Source organism: Chiroxiphia lanceolata, chromosome 27, assembly GCF_009829145.1.
Source record: "Chiroxiphia lanceolata isolate bChiLan1 chromosome 27, bChiLan1.pri, whole genome shotgun sequence".
In the NCBI taxonomy this organism is placed as follows: domain Eukaryota; kingdom Metazoa; phylum Chordata; class Aves; order Passeriformes; family Pipridae; genus Chiroxiphia; species Chiroxiphia lanceolata.
The window spans coordinates 4515289-4533653 of NC_045663.1; the positions used below are offsets into that span (position 1 = coordinate 4515289).

At 66.3% G+C, this 18365-nt stretch overlaps 1 protein-coding gene across 1 annotated transcript in view; it reads right to left on the reverse strand.

Annotated features, from left to right (window-relative positions):
• Window positions 1-18365, reverse strand: part of LOC116798984 (nuclear factor 1 X-type-like) — a 43508-nt gene that overhangs the window by 15428 nt on the left and 9715 nt on the right. Inside the window, 5 exon segments of the mRNA XM_032711697.1 lie at window positions 3-119; window positions 217-316; window positions 787-857; window positions 11012-11259; window positions 11261-11541. Coding sequence (XP_032567588.1) covers window positions 3-119; window positions 217-316; window positions 787-857; window positions 11012-11259; window positions 11261-11541 — 817 coding nt within the window.

Below are 18365 nucleotides of genomic sequence, written 5' to 3' on the forward strand. Positions count from 1 at the left end.
GCTGGAGGAGGTGCTGGCAGTCCTCCTCATGCCGGTGCTGGAGGGTTTCAGGTCGTAGGCCAGGTGGCCCTGCAGCTCCCCCAGGGAGAAGTTTGGCCCCGTGCCCGTCACCACCGGCGCTGTGGAGAGAGGAGGGGTCAGGGGCCTGGCAGGGGGTGCCCTTGGGACACTGCTGCCCGGCAGCCAGGGGGATGGGCTGTGGCATCATGGTGACACTCACTTCGGACACCTGGATGAGCTCGGTGACACTGAACACCCCTGAGGTGACGAAGCTTTCCTGGAAGTCTGTGGAATCTGTGCAAGAGAAGAGAGAGCGCTGAGGGGGCAACAGGGCCACCCTTCCCATCCTGCACTGCCTTGTGATGATGCTTGAAGGCACCCCAACATCCCCAAATCCCCATCTGCCCCTGTCTTCAGCCTCCCTCCACTCCCTGCTCCAGCAAGAGACCACCGTGACTGCTCCTCTCTGCCAAGGACACCCCAGAGCTGCCTATGCCTTGGTTTCCCTGTGGTTGAGAGTCCTGGCAGGGCTGGAGGCTGCACCCCCATCATGGGATCCCCATGGCAGCTGCTGTCCCCAAGGGATGTGGCCCCAGCTGGCTGTGGGACAAGGCTGAGGCCATGCCCAGCTCATTGAAGGTGCCTGGCCCTGCTGGCTGGGGTTGGGGGGCATCAGAGCCACAGCACGGGGGGCACGACTGCTGGTCAAGGGGGCCCCTCCATGGCGGGGACTCTGGGCTGGGGAGTCCCTCGTCCCCTGGCCCCAGCCCTGCCTGTCCTGCTCACCCAGCTGATGGGTTTGCTGTCCTCCTGGTCCGAGCCGATGCCTGTCCGGGGGCTGCTGCTCTGCTCTGCATCTGCAAGAGGAAAACCCAGTGGGTGAGCCCACTGGTGGGAGCCGGGCTTGCCCCCAGCTGACTGCCCCCTCCTTGCTCTGCTGGGGGGAAACCGAGAGGCACAGGCTGCCCAGCAGCTCCCACCACACAGGATGGCCACCACTGAGCTGGCACGTCCCCAGCACTGGGAACAGCCACCAACTGGCCCCACCTCGGCCTCCCTGCCAGCAACAGGAGCAGCAGGGCACTGCGCTGGCATTGCAGGATCTGGGCACTGCTCTGTGCACGAGGGAAACTCCCAGTGCTCGACCTGCCCCCGGGGCAGGGTGATGGTCCCTGGCCACGCTCCTGCACTCCTGCCTCCTCTCCTCCCTCCAGCCACATCTGTGATCCATTGTTGCCCCATTGGGCACTGTCACCACAGCATGGCATCACCTGTGGCACCTCGTCTTGCCTCTGCCAAGCCCTCCGGAGGGCAGCAGGGCTCCAGGGCAGCACCTGCTCTGACCCCTGGAGCCCCATCCGGCACCGCTCCATCCTGGCTAAAAATAACCTGGATCAGACGCTGAGCTCAGCGGCCCCGGCACCCCCTGGCACGGCACAGCAAGGCACAGCCGTGCTCAGGAGCATCCTTCCTCACCTGGCTGCTCCCAAAGCCCTTCCAAAACTTTTGCCTTGCATTTTCTCCACTTCTCCTCCTTCCTCCTCTGCTCCTCCTCCCACCCTTGGCCTTCGGCATTTCTCTTTCGCAGCCTTGGCAGATGCCAGGAAAGGGCTGAGACAATCCAAAAACACCATCAAAACCACGCTGCCGCCGCTGCCAGCCCGCCTGTGCGCCTTGGGATTTTTCCCTTTCTCCCCCTTTTTCTCCCCCTTTTCCTTTCTTCCCTTGAGTCTCTCGTGCTCACGTGGCTCCCGGGGTGGTTATCCTTGGCTGGGCAGGATAACCCTGTGGGGCAGCACCGTGCCCCCCCCGACCCCGACACCGACATCTGCATGCTGCCCACTGGGCAGGTTATCCGTGCGGGCAGTGGGGCTGTGCCGTTCCCCACCCTGACACCCCCCACACCACCTCCCACCCCAGCACTCCCATGTGCCCACACCCGCCCCGGGACTGCTCAACACCGACGCCGAATCAGCCATTTTGTCTCCCTGCCCAGCTGCCGCGTTCCCCTCCACCCATCCCGTGCCAGCCTGGCACCCCGCTCACGCCGGCAGCCCCGTGGCACCCTGCCACCAGTCCCCCCATGCCTGCACCCCTGGCTCCCTCCAGGCAGCCATTTTAGGGAGTAGAGACTCCCCCAGGAACGGGCGCAGGGGTTTTTCCCCTCCCGCTTCTCTCCACTTTTCTTTTTTCCCCTCTTTCCCCCATTTTGAAGCTGCCGTGTGCCCGAGTGTTCGGGGAGCGGGCGGTGGCACCGAGCGTGGCACAAACCCTCTGGGAACGGGGGAGTGGTGGCGGGACCCCCCGCGCGACCACGGGCACCGCGTGGCCGGACATGGCCCCTCCTCGCCTCTAAAAACAACAAATCTGGCGGCGGCTCTGGAAGTGGTTAGTGGTGGAGCCCGGCCAAGGCGCGGGGCGGAGGCTGGCGGTCACAGCCCGAGGCCGGCTCGGCTCCCCACAGCCCCCCACCGTGGCCTCAGGGCTCCCCGGTGCCACGCTTGCCCCCCAGATGGCACCCACGCCCAGTCCTGGGGTCTTCACTTTCTCAGCAGCCCCCCAGGCCATGCACTCACTCGGTGGCTCTGAGGTGCCCCACACAGCCCTCGGCTCAGCCCAGGGACCCCCCACCATTGCTCACACCGAGATGCCGCACGGGCCTTTGGCCCCCAAACCACCCCAGCCTGGCCCTCGTTCCCCTAGGGCACCCAGTAGGGTCATCACTCACCCTGGGCACCCCCTGGTGCTCCCCATGTCCCTTTACCCCCACACCCTTCCACAGCATTCCCCCGACCCAGCACCATCTATGCCACGCCACCCACCCCATTCCCAGGGGGGCACCTCGAGGACCTGACCCCAAGCCCAGCACCCCAGTCCCACCCACGGCAGCCCGAGGAGCACCGGGGACTTTCCCGAGCTCCGAGGTTTGGCAGCAGGACCAGCCCCTCCCTGCTCCCTGGTGTCCCTGTCGGTGGAGGCAGCGAGGCCAGGGCCGTGGGCTCGGTACCCCCGCTGTGGGTGATCCTCGTGGCTGGGCGGGCGAGCTCGCCAGCAGATTTCTGGCTGCCTCCTCGGCGCGGGGCGGCCGGGCCAAGCGCTGCTCTCACCGCCATGTGATGGCTGCCTGCGGCTGGCGTGCGCTAAAATGGCGAAGGGAGCCCTGGGCTCCCCCTCCTCGCTCCCCCCAAGGGGCGTTTTTGGGGGGGGGCACCAAATCCAGGACCCAACAAGTGGCTCGGCTGCACCGTGAAGGAGAAAGAAGCCTGTGAAGCCCCTCCTTACCCCCCTCACTGATCCTGCACCCTCCGCACCCCGCTGGGGCCGGGATGGGGGACGGAGCTGGGGGGGCCCTGGTGCCACATTGTGGGGAGCTCAGGGAGGGGGGCTCAGTGCCAGAGTCCCCCCCGGCACGGCGGAGGAGAGCATTGAGTGCCCGAACAGGTCGATCCAATCGCTTTCAAAAATAGCCAAGTGTGTGCCCGGGGGGGGGGCGCGGGTGCCTGGGCTCCGGGCCGCGCTGGCAGCCTGGCCCTGTGCCACCCATTGAATTATGGATCTCGCACCCCGGCCCCGCTGGCTGGCAGGGTGCCCCCGGCCCCACGGCGGCACCCGCCCGCGGCCTCGGCGCGTGGGAACGACCCCCGGGCAGCGGGGACGGCCCTGGGGGTGTCACTGCAGGCCGGGTGCCCCCCGGGGCTGGCGCAGCTGCGGGAGAGCCCTGGCTCGGTGCCCGAGCGCTGACGGTAACAGGGCACGGTGTTACCGGCACCGGCGCAGGCGCACAGGCTGGGGGATGATGGGGGCTGGGGGAGCCGCTGGCGCCGCTGGGTGCGGCCTCAGCCCCCCGACGAGGGCAGCAGCCTTCCTCCTCCTCCTCCTCCTCCTCCTCCTCCTCCTCCTCCTCCTCCTCCAGCCCTGCCAGCCGGGGGCAGGAGATGGACGAGGGTTCAGCATTGCTGCCTGCAGGCTCCTGCCCCGTGCCTCAGTTTCCCTCGGCTGGCTTTGGGGGCAAATTGCCCTCCTGCCTCATGCTTGGTGGCCACGCAGCCTCAACACCTCCTCAGGTGCTTATCCAGCCGCCTTCCCCACAGCGGGAATCAGTGGGGCCCAGCGTGAACAGCCTGGTCAGGAGCTGCCAGGGAGGGACCCTATCTGGTCAGGGAGACCCCGGGAGACCTGAGGGAGCCCGAGTGCCGTGGGGCAGTGATCCCACTGCAAGGGCTGGGGTGAGAGACGCTGTGCGAGGGGTGTGAATCGGGGGCCCCTCCCTGTCAGACCCCCAGCACCTCCTACCCCAGTCCCACAGTGGCCCCCCAGGTCCGAGCGGCTCTGCCTGTCCCACTGTCCATCCCGCTGCCGCCAGGCTGGGGTGGCCCTTACATAAACCCGGAACAGTCCCGCTTGTGTAACCTCCTTTATATAATACCCTGAACCGCCGCGTGTGCCGGGTAAATCCTGGCTCAGCCGGGCCGCCGGCGCGCCGGGGCGCGGGACCCCTCCTCCTTGCTCCTCACAACGTCCCGCTCCCCGCCCCGGCACCCCCGCCATGCCCGGGGTGAGACGAGTTTGCTGGGCCTCAGCCACGAGCGCTCGCGGGGCGGCAGCTTCTGCTCCCCCCGGCGAGCAAAGCCCCGGGGAGGTCCTGGCCGGAGGCATCCCCCGAGGTGGCGGGGCGGTGGCGGGGGGACGGACGCGCCCCGCTGCCACGTACGCCGGCCGCGGCCAGCTGGCCCGGGCGGGAGCCTGGGAGGGGAGAGCACGTTGGCCGACGGCTGCGAGCGAGCGGCGCTGGGAGCCGAGCGGGTTTGTCCTCGGCCGACCCCGGCCGGCACGGGGAGATGGCAGCGGCCGGGGGGAACCCCCCCAGGCGGGCGGCGCGGCCGCCCCCTCGCTCAGCCCTGCCAGGCCTGGGCTCCATCCAGGGCTGCCGGCGCCCGCGGAGGCGAGCGGGGACAGATGGCAGCGGGCAAAGGGACGGGGAGAGCGGGGCAGACAAAGGGATGGCTGAGCCCCCCCCCCCTCCCTGGGACCCTCCCGCTGCGGGGTGCTGGCACCCAGCCCCTACGCCCTGGGCTGGGGGCACTTGGGGGTGCAGCTGCTGTGAGGGGGTGAGAGGAAGGAGAGAGGGATGGGAGAGAGAAAAGAGAGAAGGAAGGAAAGGAGGAAGAAAGAAAAAAGGAAGGAAGAAATGAAAGTGGAAAAAAAGGGAAAGGGACAGGGATGGGAAAGGGAAATATGCTGCCCGTATCTTGCTGCCCCACCAACCCAGCCCCACAGCGCAGCACAGCTCAGCACAGCCCCTCAGCACAGCCAGCCCCCTTCTAGAGTCCCACGGGCCCCCACCATGGCCCCCCTTGACACCCACAACACCACCCCAGGCTCACCACCACGCAGGGCTATGGGGAGGCAGGTTCAAGCCCTCCCCAGGGCTGGCCAAGAGCCCAGCACAGGGGCCAGCGTGGCAGGGGACCCCCGGCCCCAGCTGGCAATGCCAGCCCCGCACGGGGGTGCAGGGGCACGCCGGGGGCTTGCCGACATCTGTTCGCCCCTCCGTGCCCACGGCCGCCGGCGGGAGAGAGCACCGTGGGCATCTGCTGCCCCAGCTGTCCCTTGCCAGCGCAGCACGAAGCCGGGCACCCGGCCAGGATGGCAACTGCGGCCCCGGGGAGGGCACGGCGCCTGCCAGCGCGGGGGGACAGCGGGTGCTGAGGGCGGGGGACGGCAGGTGCTCGCGAGACGGGGCTCGCTCATCTTTTATTCATCGGGTGCCTAACGGAGCGGGGAACCTCTCTGGCCCCTTGTACCTCCCCGGCAGCACAGGACGTGGCACCCCGTGCCAGCTCCCCCCAGCAGGCACCGAGACCGCGGGACTGAGTACGGGGCAACTCGCTCCGGTGGTGACGCGGGGTCGGGGCTGGCAACGGACACTGCGGGGAAGCCGGCCGGCTCCGGCACGCCGGCGGCTCGGCGCACTGCGGGAGAGCAGGGGAAGCCCTGACCTCCCAAGGTCGCCGGCACATCGATCCGGAGAGCTCGAGCACATGGAAACCGCCCCGGCCGTGCCAGCGCCGGGCTCGCAGCGGGGCCGGGCACAGGGACGGAGGGACCCCGTGTGGTGACAATGACGGGGACGGGTGGCTGGGGGATGGCACCCCGGTGCCACTGACCCTCTCAGCCCCCCTCTGCAGCACACAGCTCTGGGGGCAGAACCCAGCCCCTGCGGACTCTCGTACCCTTGTGCCCTTTCCCGGGGGTCTCCTCCCGGACCGGCTGGGCTCTGCCTACCTCGTTCCCCTCAACCTCGGTCTCCCTGGATGTTCGGCTGGGAGCGGAGATACCTGGAGCAGGGGGAGGGGTTTGCCCATGCCCATTTGTGTGCCGGGGGGGGGCTCTCCAGCCCCCCTGCCCGCCGGTGCCCAGCTCTGCGAACGGCAGATCCCAAATATTGTGAACCCCCATCAATCTTCCCGCGACCCTGCCGATAAATATTTGCGCGGGGGCTGGCGGGGCGGCGGTGCCCGGGGAAACGCCTGCCCCCTCCATCTGGAGGGGCTGAGCAGACGCTTGGCACGGCCGGCCTGGCACGGCCACAGCGCGCCTGGGACGAGAGCCCTGGCACGGGCTCCCCGGCAGATTGGTGCCATCTGCCTCGCGCCGCAGCCAGCGGCGAGGCTGGTGGGGGGAGATAAGGGGCTGCCAGGCGGTGGGAGACGCAGATGCTGGCATGGCGTGGGGGTCCCTGCCCCCCCCCGCGCTTTACGCTGGCGGCGGCGTGGCCAGGGCTGCCAGGAGCTGGATGCCACCTTGGGGCCAGCCGCCTGCTTGCCCTGGGCACCCATCTGCTCCCACCCCACTCGGCCCGGGGGGCTCAGCCACCGGGCACTGCCAGTGGAAGCTCAGTCAGGAGCCTCGACCCCCTACCCTGCTGAGCACGGTGGCTGGGGGGGCCCCAGAGCACCCCAAAGGGTGAGGGGCCGGCACTGACCCTGCCCTGCCTCCTGCCCACGGCTGGGGTGGGAATGGGGGCCAGGGATGCCAGGTAGCAAGATGGAGATGCAAGGACAGCAGGGATGGGGATGAAGGGATGGGGATACAGGGGTGGAGGCACAATGGTGAGGGCGCAGGGAGGGGGTCCGTGGAGCTGGGAAGCACTGAGGGGAGGGTGCAGGGGGAGGGGCACTGTCCCCCCCAGACTGGCTGCTGCTTTCAGGAGCTTCTGGAAGGAATCTCTCCGTAATGCTCCCAAGGTCCTGGCACCATCGGCTGGGGAGATTGATTACCATTTTACTGCAATGCTTTTGACTTTCACCAGCGACCTCCGAGCTCCCCCCAGCCCCCCCCCCCCACCGCTGCACACCCAGCTCTGGGCTGCAGCGCCGTCCCCTCCCCCACTGCGGTGTGCACAGCCCAGCCCTCACCCAGCCCCGCACCCATCCCGCACCCATCCTGCTCCCATCCTGCATCCAGCCCTGCTCCCACCCTGCATCCAGCCCTGCTCCCATCCTGCATCCACCCTGCACCGAGTTCTGCTCACATCCAGCACTCATCTTGCATCAAACCCCGCTCCTATCCCGCACCAATCCCGATCCCATCCCGCCTGGAGGTGCCGGGGGTGCAGCGCTGGGCGCAGGATGGGTGCGAGATGTGCTGGGGCCGGTGCTGCTCTGGGGAGTGGACCCAGGCAGCCGGCATCCCCTGCACCCCACGGCGACCCCCGGGACCAGCAGGGTGGGATGGGGTCTCCCACCAGCCCGGCACTGCTCGTGCCTCAGTTTCCCCATCCAGGGGCAGGGAAATCCGAGCGGCGCTTCCCGGCAGACGGATGGGGGGGGAGAGCCGAGGGGCAGAGCTCGCCCTTGGCATCGGTCCGGGTGGGCCGGTCGGGCGCTCGGCACCCCCGAGGATGCCTCAGACGGCGGGAGGGGAGCGCAGGGCCGGGGGCTCCTCCATCCTCCCCCCTCTCCGGCGTTGCCAGAGCAGCGGCTGGGAAATTGTGCTGACACCGGCAAAACCGGGCGGCGGGGGCGGGGGAGCGCGGGCGCACGTGCTCGGGCTGATAAGGGGGGGCCGGGGGGGCTGCGGGGAGCCCGGGCTGCCCGGCCGGGGGGCCCTGTGCGGGCGAGACCCTCCCCTTTGGGGCTGGGGATGCTGCGGGAGGCCGGGGGGAGCGGGCAGGCAGGGCAGCGGAGGCAGGAGGGGGCAGGAGCGGGCAGGAGGAAGCAGGCAGGAGGAAGCAGGCAAGAGGAAGCAGGCAGGATCAGGCAGGAGGGGGCAGGCAGGACCGGGCAGGCAGTGTGTCGGGAGAGGGCAGGCAGGAGGGAGCACGCAGGAGGGGGCAGGTAGAAATGGGCAGTCAGAAATGGGCAGATAGGCAGGAGCAGGCAGGCAGGAGGGAGCAGGCAGGAGCAGGCAGAAGGCAGGCAGCCTGCTGGGTAGGGAGAAGGCCAGTGAGCCCACAAGGCCGTAGCACAGTGATCCCCAGCACCCCCTGAGTGCTGTCACCCACCCTGGCCATGTGCAGGGCCCCACCAGTGCAGTGGCTGCTCCCATATCCCTCCTTCCCTCAGTTTCCCCACAAGGTGTGAGGCCAGAGACCCCCTTGCCAGGCACAGCCTAATGGAACGTGCCCACTGCACACTGGAGCCAGGCCATGCCGAGCACCCACCACCCAGCAGCACCCTGGAGGTCCCATGCCACCGCTCCTGGCCCATCCTGGTCCCCCTTAACCGGAGCCAGAGCGACCTTAACAGCAAAAGTGAGAGGCTGCCAGGCCTTATCAGAGAGTATTTACAGCCGCTGTGTTCCCAATTAGACAGTCAGGTGACTGCGGCTGCTGGAGACCCAGACACCGGGGTCAAGGTCGTTGGTGGGGGCCTAGGGGTGGCAGAGGGGCAGCCACCTCCCCGGGGACACCAGCTGGCCATGGCATGGTCAGGGAACCTGCCAGCACAGCACCCCAGTGTGGCACACCAGGTGGTAATAGGGGACCCCATCGCGGCTGCCATGGGGGTCCTGGTCCCTGCTGTCGGCACGGCCACTGCAGGGCTCCCAGTCCAGCGTCAGGGTGCTCCAGTCCAGCGTCAGGGTGCTCCCAGTCCAGCCCAGCCCAGAGTATCCCAGCCCAGTGTGACACTACGCCTCCCACTGAGCCACTGCAGGGTGTTCCCAATACGGAGTGCCCCCAAACCAGCAGCACCCCAGTTAAGCCCAGTACCCATGGCAGTTCAGACCATCATGGCCAAGTCTCAGGCCAGTACATGACATTCTGCCCAGCTGCACAGGGCACTCTCAGCCCCCAGGCAGCAGCCTGGGCTCCCCATTCCAAGCACAGCACCCACCGTTCCCCTGTTGGGAATCAATGGCACCAGGCCCCGTTGGGTCCCATCTTGCCCCTGAGCAGGTGAGCCCCGTGCGTGGGCACAGGTGTGTGGTGCTGGCAGCACATGTGCTCACATGTCAGGGAACATGGCTGGGCAGCCAGGGCCTGGCTGCACACGCATGTGCAACTGCACATGTGACCTGCACCCGCCCTGCATCTACCTGGGGTCCCCCTGGACCCTGGGGCAGGATCTGGCCCTGGCTATTCCCCGCTGGAGGCTGTGCCCTGCTTTTTCCCAAAGCCACAAGGGGCTGGTGGTCCCACCAAGCCCCTCCCTTGGGGAGCAGGGGGGTCACATGCCCATCCTGCCTCAGTTTCCCCAGGGACACCCAGTATATCCCACTGCTGGCCAGCCAGGGCAGAGCCTGTGCCCACCATTATTCACAGTGCTGGCACCCCTTTGCTGGGACTGCTGGCACCACGGTGGCCTCTGTGGTGTCACTGTCTGTCCCTGTGCTCCGGCCAATGCTGGGCAAGGAGCCACCAGCCCCACACTCCCCCTGCTGTGGTGTTGATGGGAATGGGCTCACGGGGCTGGGGGGCATCACCCAGTGCTGCGGGCATGGGCAGGGGATTGCTGCCAGAAAGAGACCAATGTCCTGGTCCCTGCAGACCTGGGTAGCCTGGCCTGGGCATAGGGTGGCCACGAGCCCTGTGACTGTCCCTTGGGGCCGCACGTTGCAGCCCCCCTGGCTCTGAACCACCCCATGTAACAGCCCTGCCCTCACCCGCGGGGATCACACAGCATCTCCCCTGGCTCCTCACACACCCAGGGGCGTTGGGAGGGGGTCGGGGTCTGTGGGGAACCCCAGCTGCTGGCAGGGTGTCTGTGCCAGCACATCACCAGCCTGGGACAGCAAACCTGCCCCAAAAATTTTTTACTGATGAACTTCCCCTCCCAGCACGCAGGAAGATGATGTGAACTGGATGCCTCAGAGACTCAACCCAGGACCCCCTCCCTGCCCTGCCCGCTGTGCCTCACTTTCCCCCTTTTGATCAACAAGGCTTCGAGAGCAGATCTGACCCTCCCTGCTGCAGTGAAACCAGTCCAGTTCTCCCAAGTCTGTGGGACTCCCCGGGCTGGGGAGCAGCATCCCCCTGGGACACAGCAGGAGCTGCTGGGGTTTGTCCCCACCAGTGTTATCACTGCTCTGTCACTGACAGGTCGGGACTGCAACCCACGGCAAACGGGCACTGCTGGACCCCTCCCGGCTCCAGCTCTCGGGGGATGTGCCAGGAACAGACTGTCCCTTCCCTGCCCACGCTGCCCTGCTCTGGCACAGGCAGCCCCTCAGGCAGGTGCAGGATGTGGGGTTAACCCTCCAAAACTCCATGCTGGGGATGCCCAGAGCCAGGAGCATCCTCAGGGACCTTTGCCTCCTCCCAGTCCTGGGCAGCTGGGATCTGTCTTGTCTGGGGGAGAGAGGCCGTATGGGGGGCACCGACCCGAAAAGCAGTTTGGGGAGAGGGAAGAACTGCAAAGTCTGCAATGGGAAACATGTCCCAGAGCAGTGTCCCCAAGCCAGAGACTGGGATGGGAAAGATGGGGAGGGAAAGCTGGAAAAAACTCCGCTGGAATCAGGCGTGGCAGGGCACAGCCAGGCTCTGCCCCGCAGGTAGACGAGCACCCACCTCTCTCACGGACGAAATACGCCAGGTAGAGGTCGAGCTCCTTGACAGAGACGCTGATGTGGTGGGGCTGGACGCAGAGGATGGGGTTGGTGCACTGGCCAGACTTGACCAGGCGCTCGCCATCGGTGCTCTCCAGCGGGATCCCTTTGAAGAGGATGACCATGACCAGGTCCAGCCGCCACACCTTGTCGGCCTGGCGCAGGCAGTCGATGCGACGCATCTTGCCCTTCTGGTCGGGGTTGGAGAGGACAGCACGAGGGCTTCTTGCCCGTGATGGAGAGCACGAAGTCCTCGCGGCACTCGGGCCGGATGTCCTTGCGCAGCTTGGCCAGGAGGCGCGAGGCCCATTTCTGCTTCACCTCCGGCTTCTCGCTCAGCAGCTCGTCCTTCACCGCCCTCTCCTCATCCTTCGTCATCCTCTTCTCGTGCTTCTTGAAGTACTTGCGCTTGCGGGCCTGCAGGTTGAACCACGTGTAGGCAAAGGCCCTGACGTGGGGGAGCAGCGCCTCGATGAAGGGGTGGAACTCATCCTGCGGGAGCAGAGGGACAGGGGGTCACTCCTGGTTGACCTCTCCCAACCACCTGGCATGGCTGGGGAGCCCTGGGGACCTGTCAGGCTCATCCCCACTGGGCTGCATTCCAGCACAACCAGGAGGAAAAGCTGTGGCAGAGGCACATGCCCATCAGGGATGGGGACCCCCTCACCACACAGCAGGGCTGTCCCTGTCCCAGGGGACTCCCATAAATCCACTGCCTGCAATTCTCCCACCAACAGCCTGTGGGGGTTGTTGGGCCATACTGGAGCTGGTGCTGCCACGGAGGGACAGGCACCTATACAAGGTTTGCCATCTTGGCAGCACCTGGACCCGTGCCCCTTCCCAGCCCCACGTGCTGGGATCTGCTCCCCCGGGCGCAGAAATCCCTCCTGAAACCCCACCTGACATCGTGCCCACCGGAGCCGCTGTGCCAGCGTCAGGCGCTGCCAGTCCGCAACACCCCAGCGCTGGGTCCCCCACACCCCCAGCATGCCGGGAGCTCCCGCTCGAGCTCTGGGTGCCTTGGACCTCTCCACTCCCTCTGGACCAGCGGGAAACTCCCCCAGTTTGCCCCAGTTGCAGCCAGACCGGCGGCTGGCGCCCGGCCCGGCGCACAAGGCGTGCTCTGACTGCCTTTTTCCATTTGGCGAGCGCTGCTGGATGAGTCCGGCCCCAAAAAGAAAACAAGGAAAATGCATCCCCCTCCCTGGCCCCTCCTTCCCGCATCCCATTTTTATTCTTTTTTTCCAGCTTGGAAAAAATCAGTGCTTCCTGGCTGGGGGCAGGCTCACAACACCCCCACAGGATGGAAAGGTGTTGGGAGCCTTCCTGGGGAGAAGCAGCACAGCTTGGAAAGCAGCAGGGAGAGGGTTGAGCATCCCCGTGCGTGGCCAGGGCGGTACCAAGATGGTCCTCGAGGGCAGGATTTACCCTCAGGGTCCCTCATGATGGTGAGGAGGACGAGGAGGAGCCCACCCAGAGTCTGCCAGGGTGCCAGGGCTGGGCAGGTGGTGGTTGGTGACAACCGCCACTGCTGTGCCACAGCCCTGGTTAGCAGGGCCGTGCCCAGGTTTGGGTCACTCTCCCAGTAGGGAGGGTGCCAAGGGCAGGCGTTGCTCTGGGACCAGGAGGTGGCTGCGGGCAGGAGCTGGGAGAGGACAGAGCCCTGGCAGTGGGACGGGGGCTGACCCCACTAATCCCAGAGCAGTGATGCCATTTCCCGGCTGAAGCAGCTGTGTCCCAGGGCGACCCTGCCCGGAAGGAAGGGTGTCCCCTCCACGAAGCAGGCTCCCTGCAGCATTGGCCCCATACAGACCCCACTAATTCCCACTCATCCCCAAGTCCAGCACAGATCCCATTAACCACAAACCTGCTCCTGTGAAACCCCAAACCTGTTCCCCAGCACAAACCCTGCCAATGGCCAGCACAGTCCCGTGGCACAGCCCTGGGTGTACCCTGGACCAGCATCCCCCTCACAGACCTCACTGTGACCTGGCAAGACACCCCAGCACAGACTCCACTGTCCTCCGAACCCAGCACAGCTGCCTTTAACTGCCAGCACCAGCCCCCAGCACAGCCCCACTAATCCCCCAAAAGTCCCCCCAAGCACAGACCCGTCCCCTCAGCACAGACCCCGTCATACAGAGGAGCCAGCCCCTCTCTGGACCCAGAGCTGTGACCCCACAGGTGTCCCCCCCATACCCCAAAAGGACAGGGGACTGTTCCCTTACTGGAGAACCTGTTGGACCCATGGAGTCCCAACCCTGCCAGCAGCCCCATCCTGACCTGGGCACCCGTCTCTGTCTGGGGGACTCATCCTACCCGGAGGACCCGTCCCTGCCCGGAGGACCTGTCCCCGCCGGCTGCTCCCGGGGCGGTCACAGGGTCTGGTTCCCGGTTCCCTCCCCAGCAGCAGCCGCTAATTCAGTGCAGCTGGGCAAGGGCTGGGCATGTGTCTTAAATCAGGGAAGAAGGTCAAAGAAAAGTAAGACAGGAGCCGAAAAAAGCAGCAGTGAGTTCCAAAAACAATACTTGGCCGGGGCGGTGGGCGGCTGATCTTCCTTGGTGGCCGGTTATTCAGACGAGCCCGACAAATTGCTGCCATCCCCTGGCCCCGCCACCCTCCCCAGGCAGCCGGCGGCAGGGCTGGCCACGGGGCAAGGGGGACACCATGCCATTGTCCCCATCCCTGCCCTCCCGCTGGGCAGTGCCACCCCAGGCACCGCTGCAGGGAAGGAGGGCAGGAACCAAGTTATTTGGGTTGGGCGAGGCAGCACCCTTGGGTGCTGTTTGTGCTCACTGCAGGGGCCAAAGGGTGCTTGGTGCCCTGCCTTGGGACAGCAGAGATGAGCCCTGGTTTCGGTGCCCCCCCTCGCCACGGTGCTGAGGATGTTCAGATCTCATTTGGACCCGCATCTGAGACTCCCCAAAAAACCCGCCGTGTGCAGAAGCCCCTGTGACCCTTGGTGCCCCGAAGCCATCGCAGCACCCCCCACGCCCCCCGCCTTCCCGGGATTACGGCAGGCCGGGAGCTGCACCCAAAGCCAATCAGCCCCTCGCCAACTTTCCCTCCCGCCGGGCTTATCCCGCGCCGCGATGCCGCGGTTAAGCCGCTTTAGCAGAGCAGGCGAGGGCGGCCGGGGGGCACCGGGACAGCCACACGGGACGGCTGCGGCTGGGGATAAGGGGACACGCTAGAGGACTTGGGGGCCGTCCCCATCCCTGCATCACCGGCACTCTGCAGCCAGTGAGCCCCTCAGCCGGACACACCACCCTGGCTTCACTTGGGAAGGCAGGGATGCACTGTCTGTCCATCCCAGTCCCCGATTCCCACCGGGTTCCCCTCATCCAGCAGCCGGAGCTCCGGCAAAGGGCTGGTTAAGTGTTTCTCCTGCTGTTTTTCCTTTGCGGGGCTGGGAAGCAGAGACGTGCTGCAATACCCCAGACGAGGCATTTCCGGATGGGAATCTGGCAGCAGAGCCTGTGCTTGGGCCTCATCCAGCCCAGGCTTGTAAAGCCCTGCAACCCAGGCAGGAGCACGCCTGCGTCGGGTGCTGCCGGCCCCTCTCCGGGCCCCCCTGCACCCCCCTTCCAGGGGCTGCCGGAGCGCTGACTTCCCGTGCCAGGTTCTGCGAGGGGAAACTGAGGCACGGGTCAAGCCCGGCTCTGTCCTGTGGGGGGGCGGGGAGGGGAAGGGATGCTCTGTGTGGAGCTGGGCATGCCATGGAGGATTAACTCCTTCGCAGCCCAGGTTTTGGCAGCGCCAGGGAGCGGGAATGGGCACAGCCGAGGCGCTGCCTCTCCCCGTGCTCCTGCCACTGGCTCGGCCACCACCGGGGCTCTGCACCCTCGGCACTCTCCTCCCTGCAGACGCGGGGGATGCTCTGTGCCACGCAGGGACACAGCACCGGGTTCGGTTACCACAGCATGGGTTGGCCACCCTCCGAGCATCCTCCGCTCCGGCGCCTTGTCCAAACAGGTCGGGCTCAGTGAAACAGCCTGAATTTTCCAATGAAAAAAACGTTTCCTCAGGAAATTCCCGAGCAGTTTTCACGGGGGAGAGCGGGAGGGGAGGGGGGGGCGAGGGGTGGAGGAGGAGGAGGAGGGGAGACGGGAGGGGTCAGACACCTCGGCCGTGGGTTTTGCTCCCCACCAGCACAGCCCCGGCTGCGGGGAGGAGCGGGATGCCATCCCCACCGCGGGCAGCGAGCGACGCGGGACGACCTCTCCGCATCCCAGCCCTGCAGGGACCACACAGGGCTTATTTTATGAAAGGATGCTCAGCCTCCCCGCCAGCAGCCACACACCTCCGAACCGCTGCCGGCTCCCACGGCCGCCGCTCCTGCCAGGTCCTGCTTCCCGCGGCCCGGCGAGCCCGGGCAGGGGCTGGCAAGTCGTGTGCTGGGCGCCGTGCCCCCATGGGAAGCCTTGGCGCGGCGGCGGGGAAGGGGGGGGGGGGGAATGCAGCTACAGAGATTCCGGTAATCCTGAAAATCCCAAAATCTGAAAGGGGCTCAGCGGGGACTTGCTTTTCCCTCGCTGGAGCCCGTGGACGCCCTTGGCACGGACCGTGAAGCCTCCGGTAGCTGCTTATAACTGTTCTCCGAAGCGGCTCTGGGTAATAAGTTAACCTGGTAATGAGACCTGTTGCCGAGACAGATGCAAATGATTGGGAAGTGCTCATTAGAGGGGATGGAAGGAGGCACTTAGGCCCTGAAAGGCACCCAGCCCTTCCCGGGGCCCTGCACCCTATTAGAGCCCATTTTACAATAATTGCTCCAGAGGAGGAAATCTATTTGGATTCATCATAAAGTATTTATTAACAAGAGCTTATTCATAATTTTTGCTGCTCGCCGTCGTGGCGGGGCCAGGAATCCTGGCCCGCTCCCATCGGAACACGGCTTCCCTGGCCCAGGAGAGTGGCAGCACTGCACTGGGGGGGGGGGCAGCGAGGGGGCACGGGGGCAGCTGAAGCTCCCAGGGCAGGTACGAGCTGTGCTGGCCTTGCCTGAGCACACCTGGTCCCACGGCAGAGCTGCCCGTGGGGCAGAACACGCTGTCACAGCCACGTCCCCCCCCAGCTCCTGGCTGATCCAGCTTGCAAATCCCCTCCTGCAGCCCACGCTGGGGCACAGAGACCCAGTGCCCAGGGCACTTGGCTGCCACCCCTGCGCAGGTGAAGGCAGGACACAGCGCAACCTCCCCCAGCTCCTTTCCCCAGATATTTTGTGGCTTTTTTTGCCCAACAGAGCCAAGAGCATCCTCCAGCCAACATCCATGCATGGCTCGGGGCTGTGGGTGGGCTGGACCGTACCCACCTTGGGCTCTTGGGAGGGTGAGCAGAGATGGGGCAGAGAGGGGCTCCCACCCTTCAGTTACTGCCCTGACGCTCAGCCCCACTCAGGACCAGCCCAGGTGGGGTGGATGTACTCACACAGCCCCCTGTGCTCACCACGTGCTCGGGACTGCAGCGTTCCCTGCGCCCCTCCCTGAGCAGCCCTGGGCTCCCCACACCTGGCGCTGCCCAAAAACGCCCCGCTGGGTCCTCCACTAGCCACCCTGGAGCAGGCAGGTCCCTGCCGCCCCTGGGGGCCGGGCCGGTGCCCACCTGCCCGCGCCGACGTGCCGGGGCGGGAGCGGTGCCGGCGCTCGCCCTCGCAGGTGCTGCGGCTGCGAGCGGGGGCGCGGGAGCGCGCCGGGGCCGCGGGTCACGGGAGGCCGCGGCGGCAGAGAACCTGCCAGTTGCTTTGGAAAACAGCAGGAAGAAAGGCAGCTCTCTTGGCAGCCCCGGGCTCGGGTGCCAGCGCCGCCTGGGCCCCCGCCAGCCAGCACAGCCCGCCCCGCAGACGGCGGCTGGGGGTGGCCCAGGTGGGATGGAGCCGGAGGGGGCTTCTCCAGCGGCACGGTACGTGCCCCGACACCGCGCCGAGCACCCCGCCTCTGGTCTGCCCCCGTGCACCCCCATCCCAGCAACAACTGGCACTGCCGGTCCCTGGGTTTGCTGAACGCACCCCAAACTGGGGAGCAGAGTGCCCCGTGTGCAGGGAAGGGGTATGGATTCCCCAGGGATGGTACCCAGCAGCAGCACAGCCAGCACCGATGGGTGGAGGAGCCAAGAGGGTGTTGGCAAGCGAAAGCTGATGGTGGGAGAGTCTAGGGCCACTTGCTGCCTTCCTGCAGACTCACTTGGATCCCCCAGGCACCTCAATTTCCCCAGGTGCCGTCTCTGAGCGTCCCCCTCGGGGTTCGGGAGCCGAAGGCTCAGCTGATTCCCCAGGGTGACCCCACCCGCCCCCAGGGTGAGGCGCTGCCTTTCCAGAAACAGGGAAAATGAGACCTGTCACCTGCCAGGCAGGATATAACAATGGCTCCTGGGGTCTGGGAAGAGATGTGGAAGAAGCACAGGGGAAGCACAGAGGGGACACAGCCCATGGCCAAGGAGATGTCCTCTCACCCTGGGAAGCATCCCGTGGCCAGCAGCACCAGAGCCACGTGGCTTTCCAGCTGAAACCTCCCCGGGGCTCCAAGGAAGGGAAATGTTTTATGGAACTGGAAAAAAAAAAAGCTTTGCCAGCAGGTCCCGGCACTGCCAGCTCTTCCACCCGGCCCTGCGTCAGTGTGAGGCCCCAGGGGTGGCCTGTGCCCCCCAGCCCTGCTTCCAGCACATGGCAGGGACTGCAGCGCCTGAGACCCCATCCCAGATCCTGGGGTCCCAGCCTGGGAGCTGCCAGGGTGTGAGGCAGGGATGGAGGCAGTTTGCACCCCCAGGAGTGCAGAGGGAAACTGAGGACACGCAGCAGGGCTGACAGCACCACGTTCAATCTGGGGAAGGGGCACTGTCCCCAGCACGGAGGGAGCTGGGGCCAACCAGAGCCCCCCCCAGCCAAGCCCAGGGCTCTGAGCCTGGCTTTAGCCCCTGACGCAGGAGGTTTTATTTCCCTCCTAACATATTTTAGCCCTGCCTGCTCTGTCCTGGCCTTTCTGAGGGGGATTAACTCACCCCGTCATGCACCATTAAAGGGGTGCAGAGGAGGTCCCCATCTCCCTCCTGGGTGTGCCCGGAGCTGTCCATGGCGGGGTGGCACTGGGGGTATCTCTGCACTCCATGATGGGCAGTGTGTGATGGGCTCACGGGGCTCACCCTGCTGCAAATCCATCCCCGGAGCAAGTCACTAGTTAAAAATAGCCCCGGCCTTTTGCCGTGGAGTCGGCGACCTTGCAGGAGGATCGGCTGCCCCCGGGGCTCTGGGAGTGAAGAGTTCATGGTCCCCCACAGCCCCAGTGCCTCTGCAGTGCCATGGATGTGCCAAAGGCTCGGC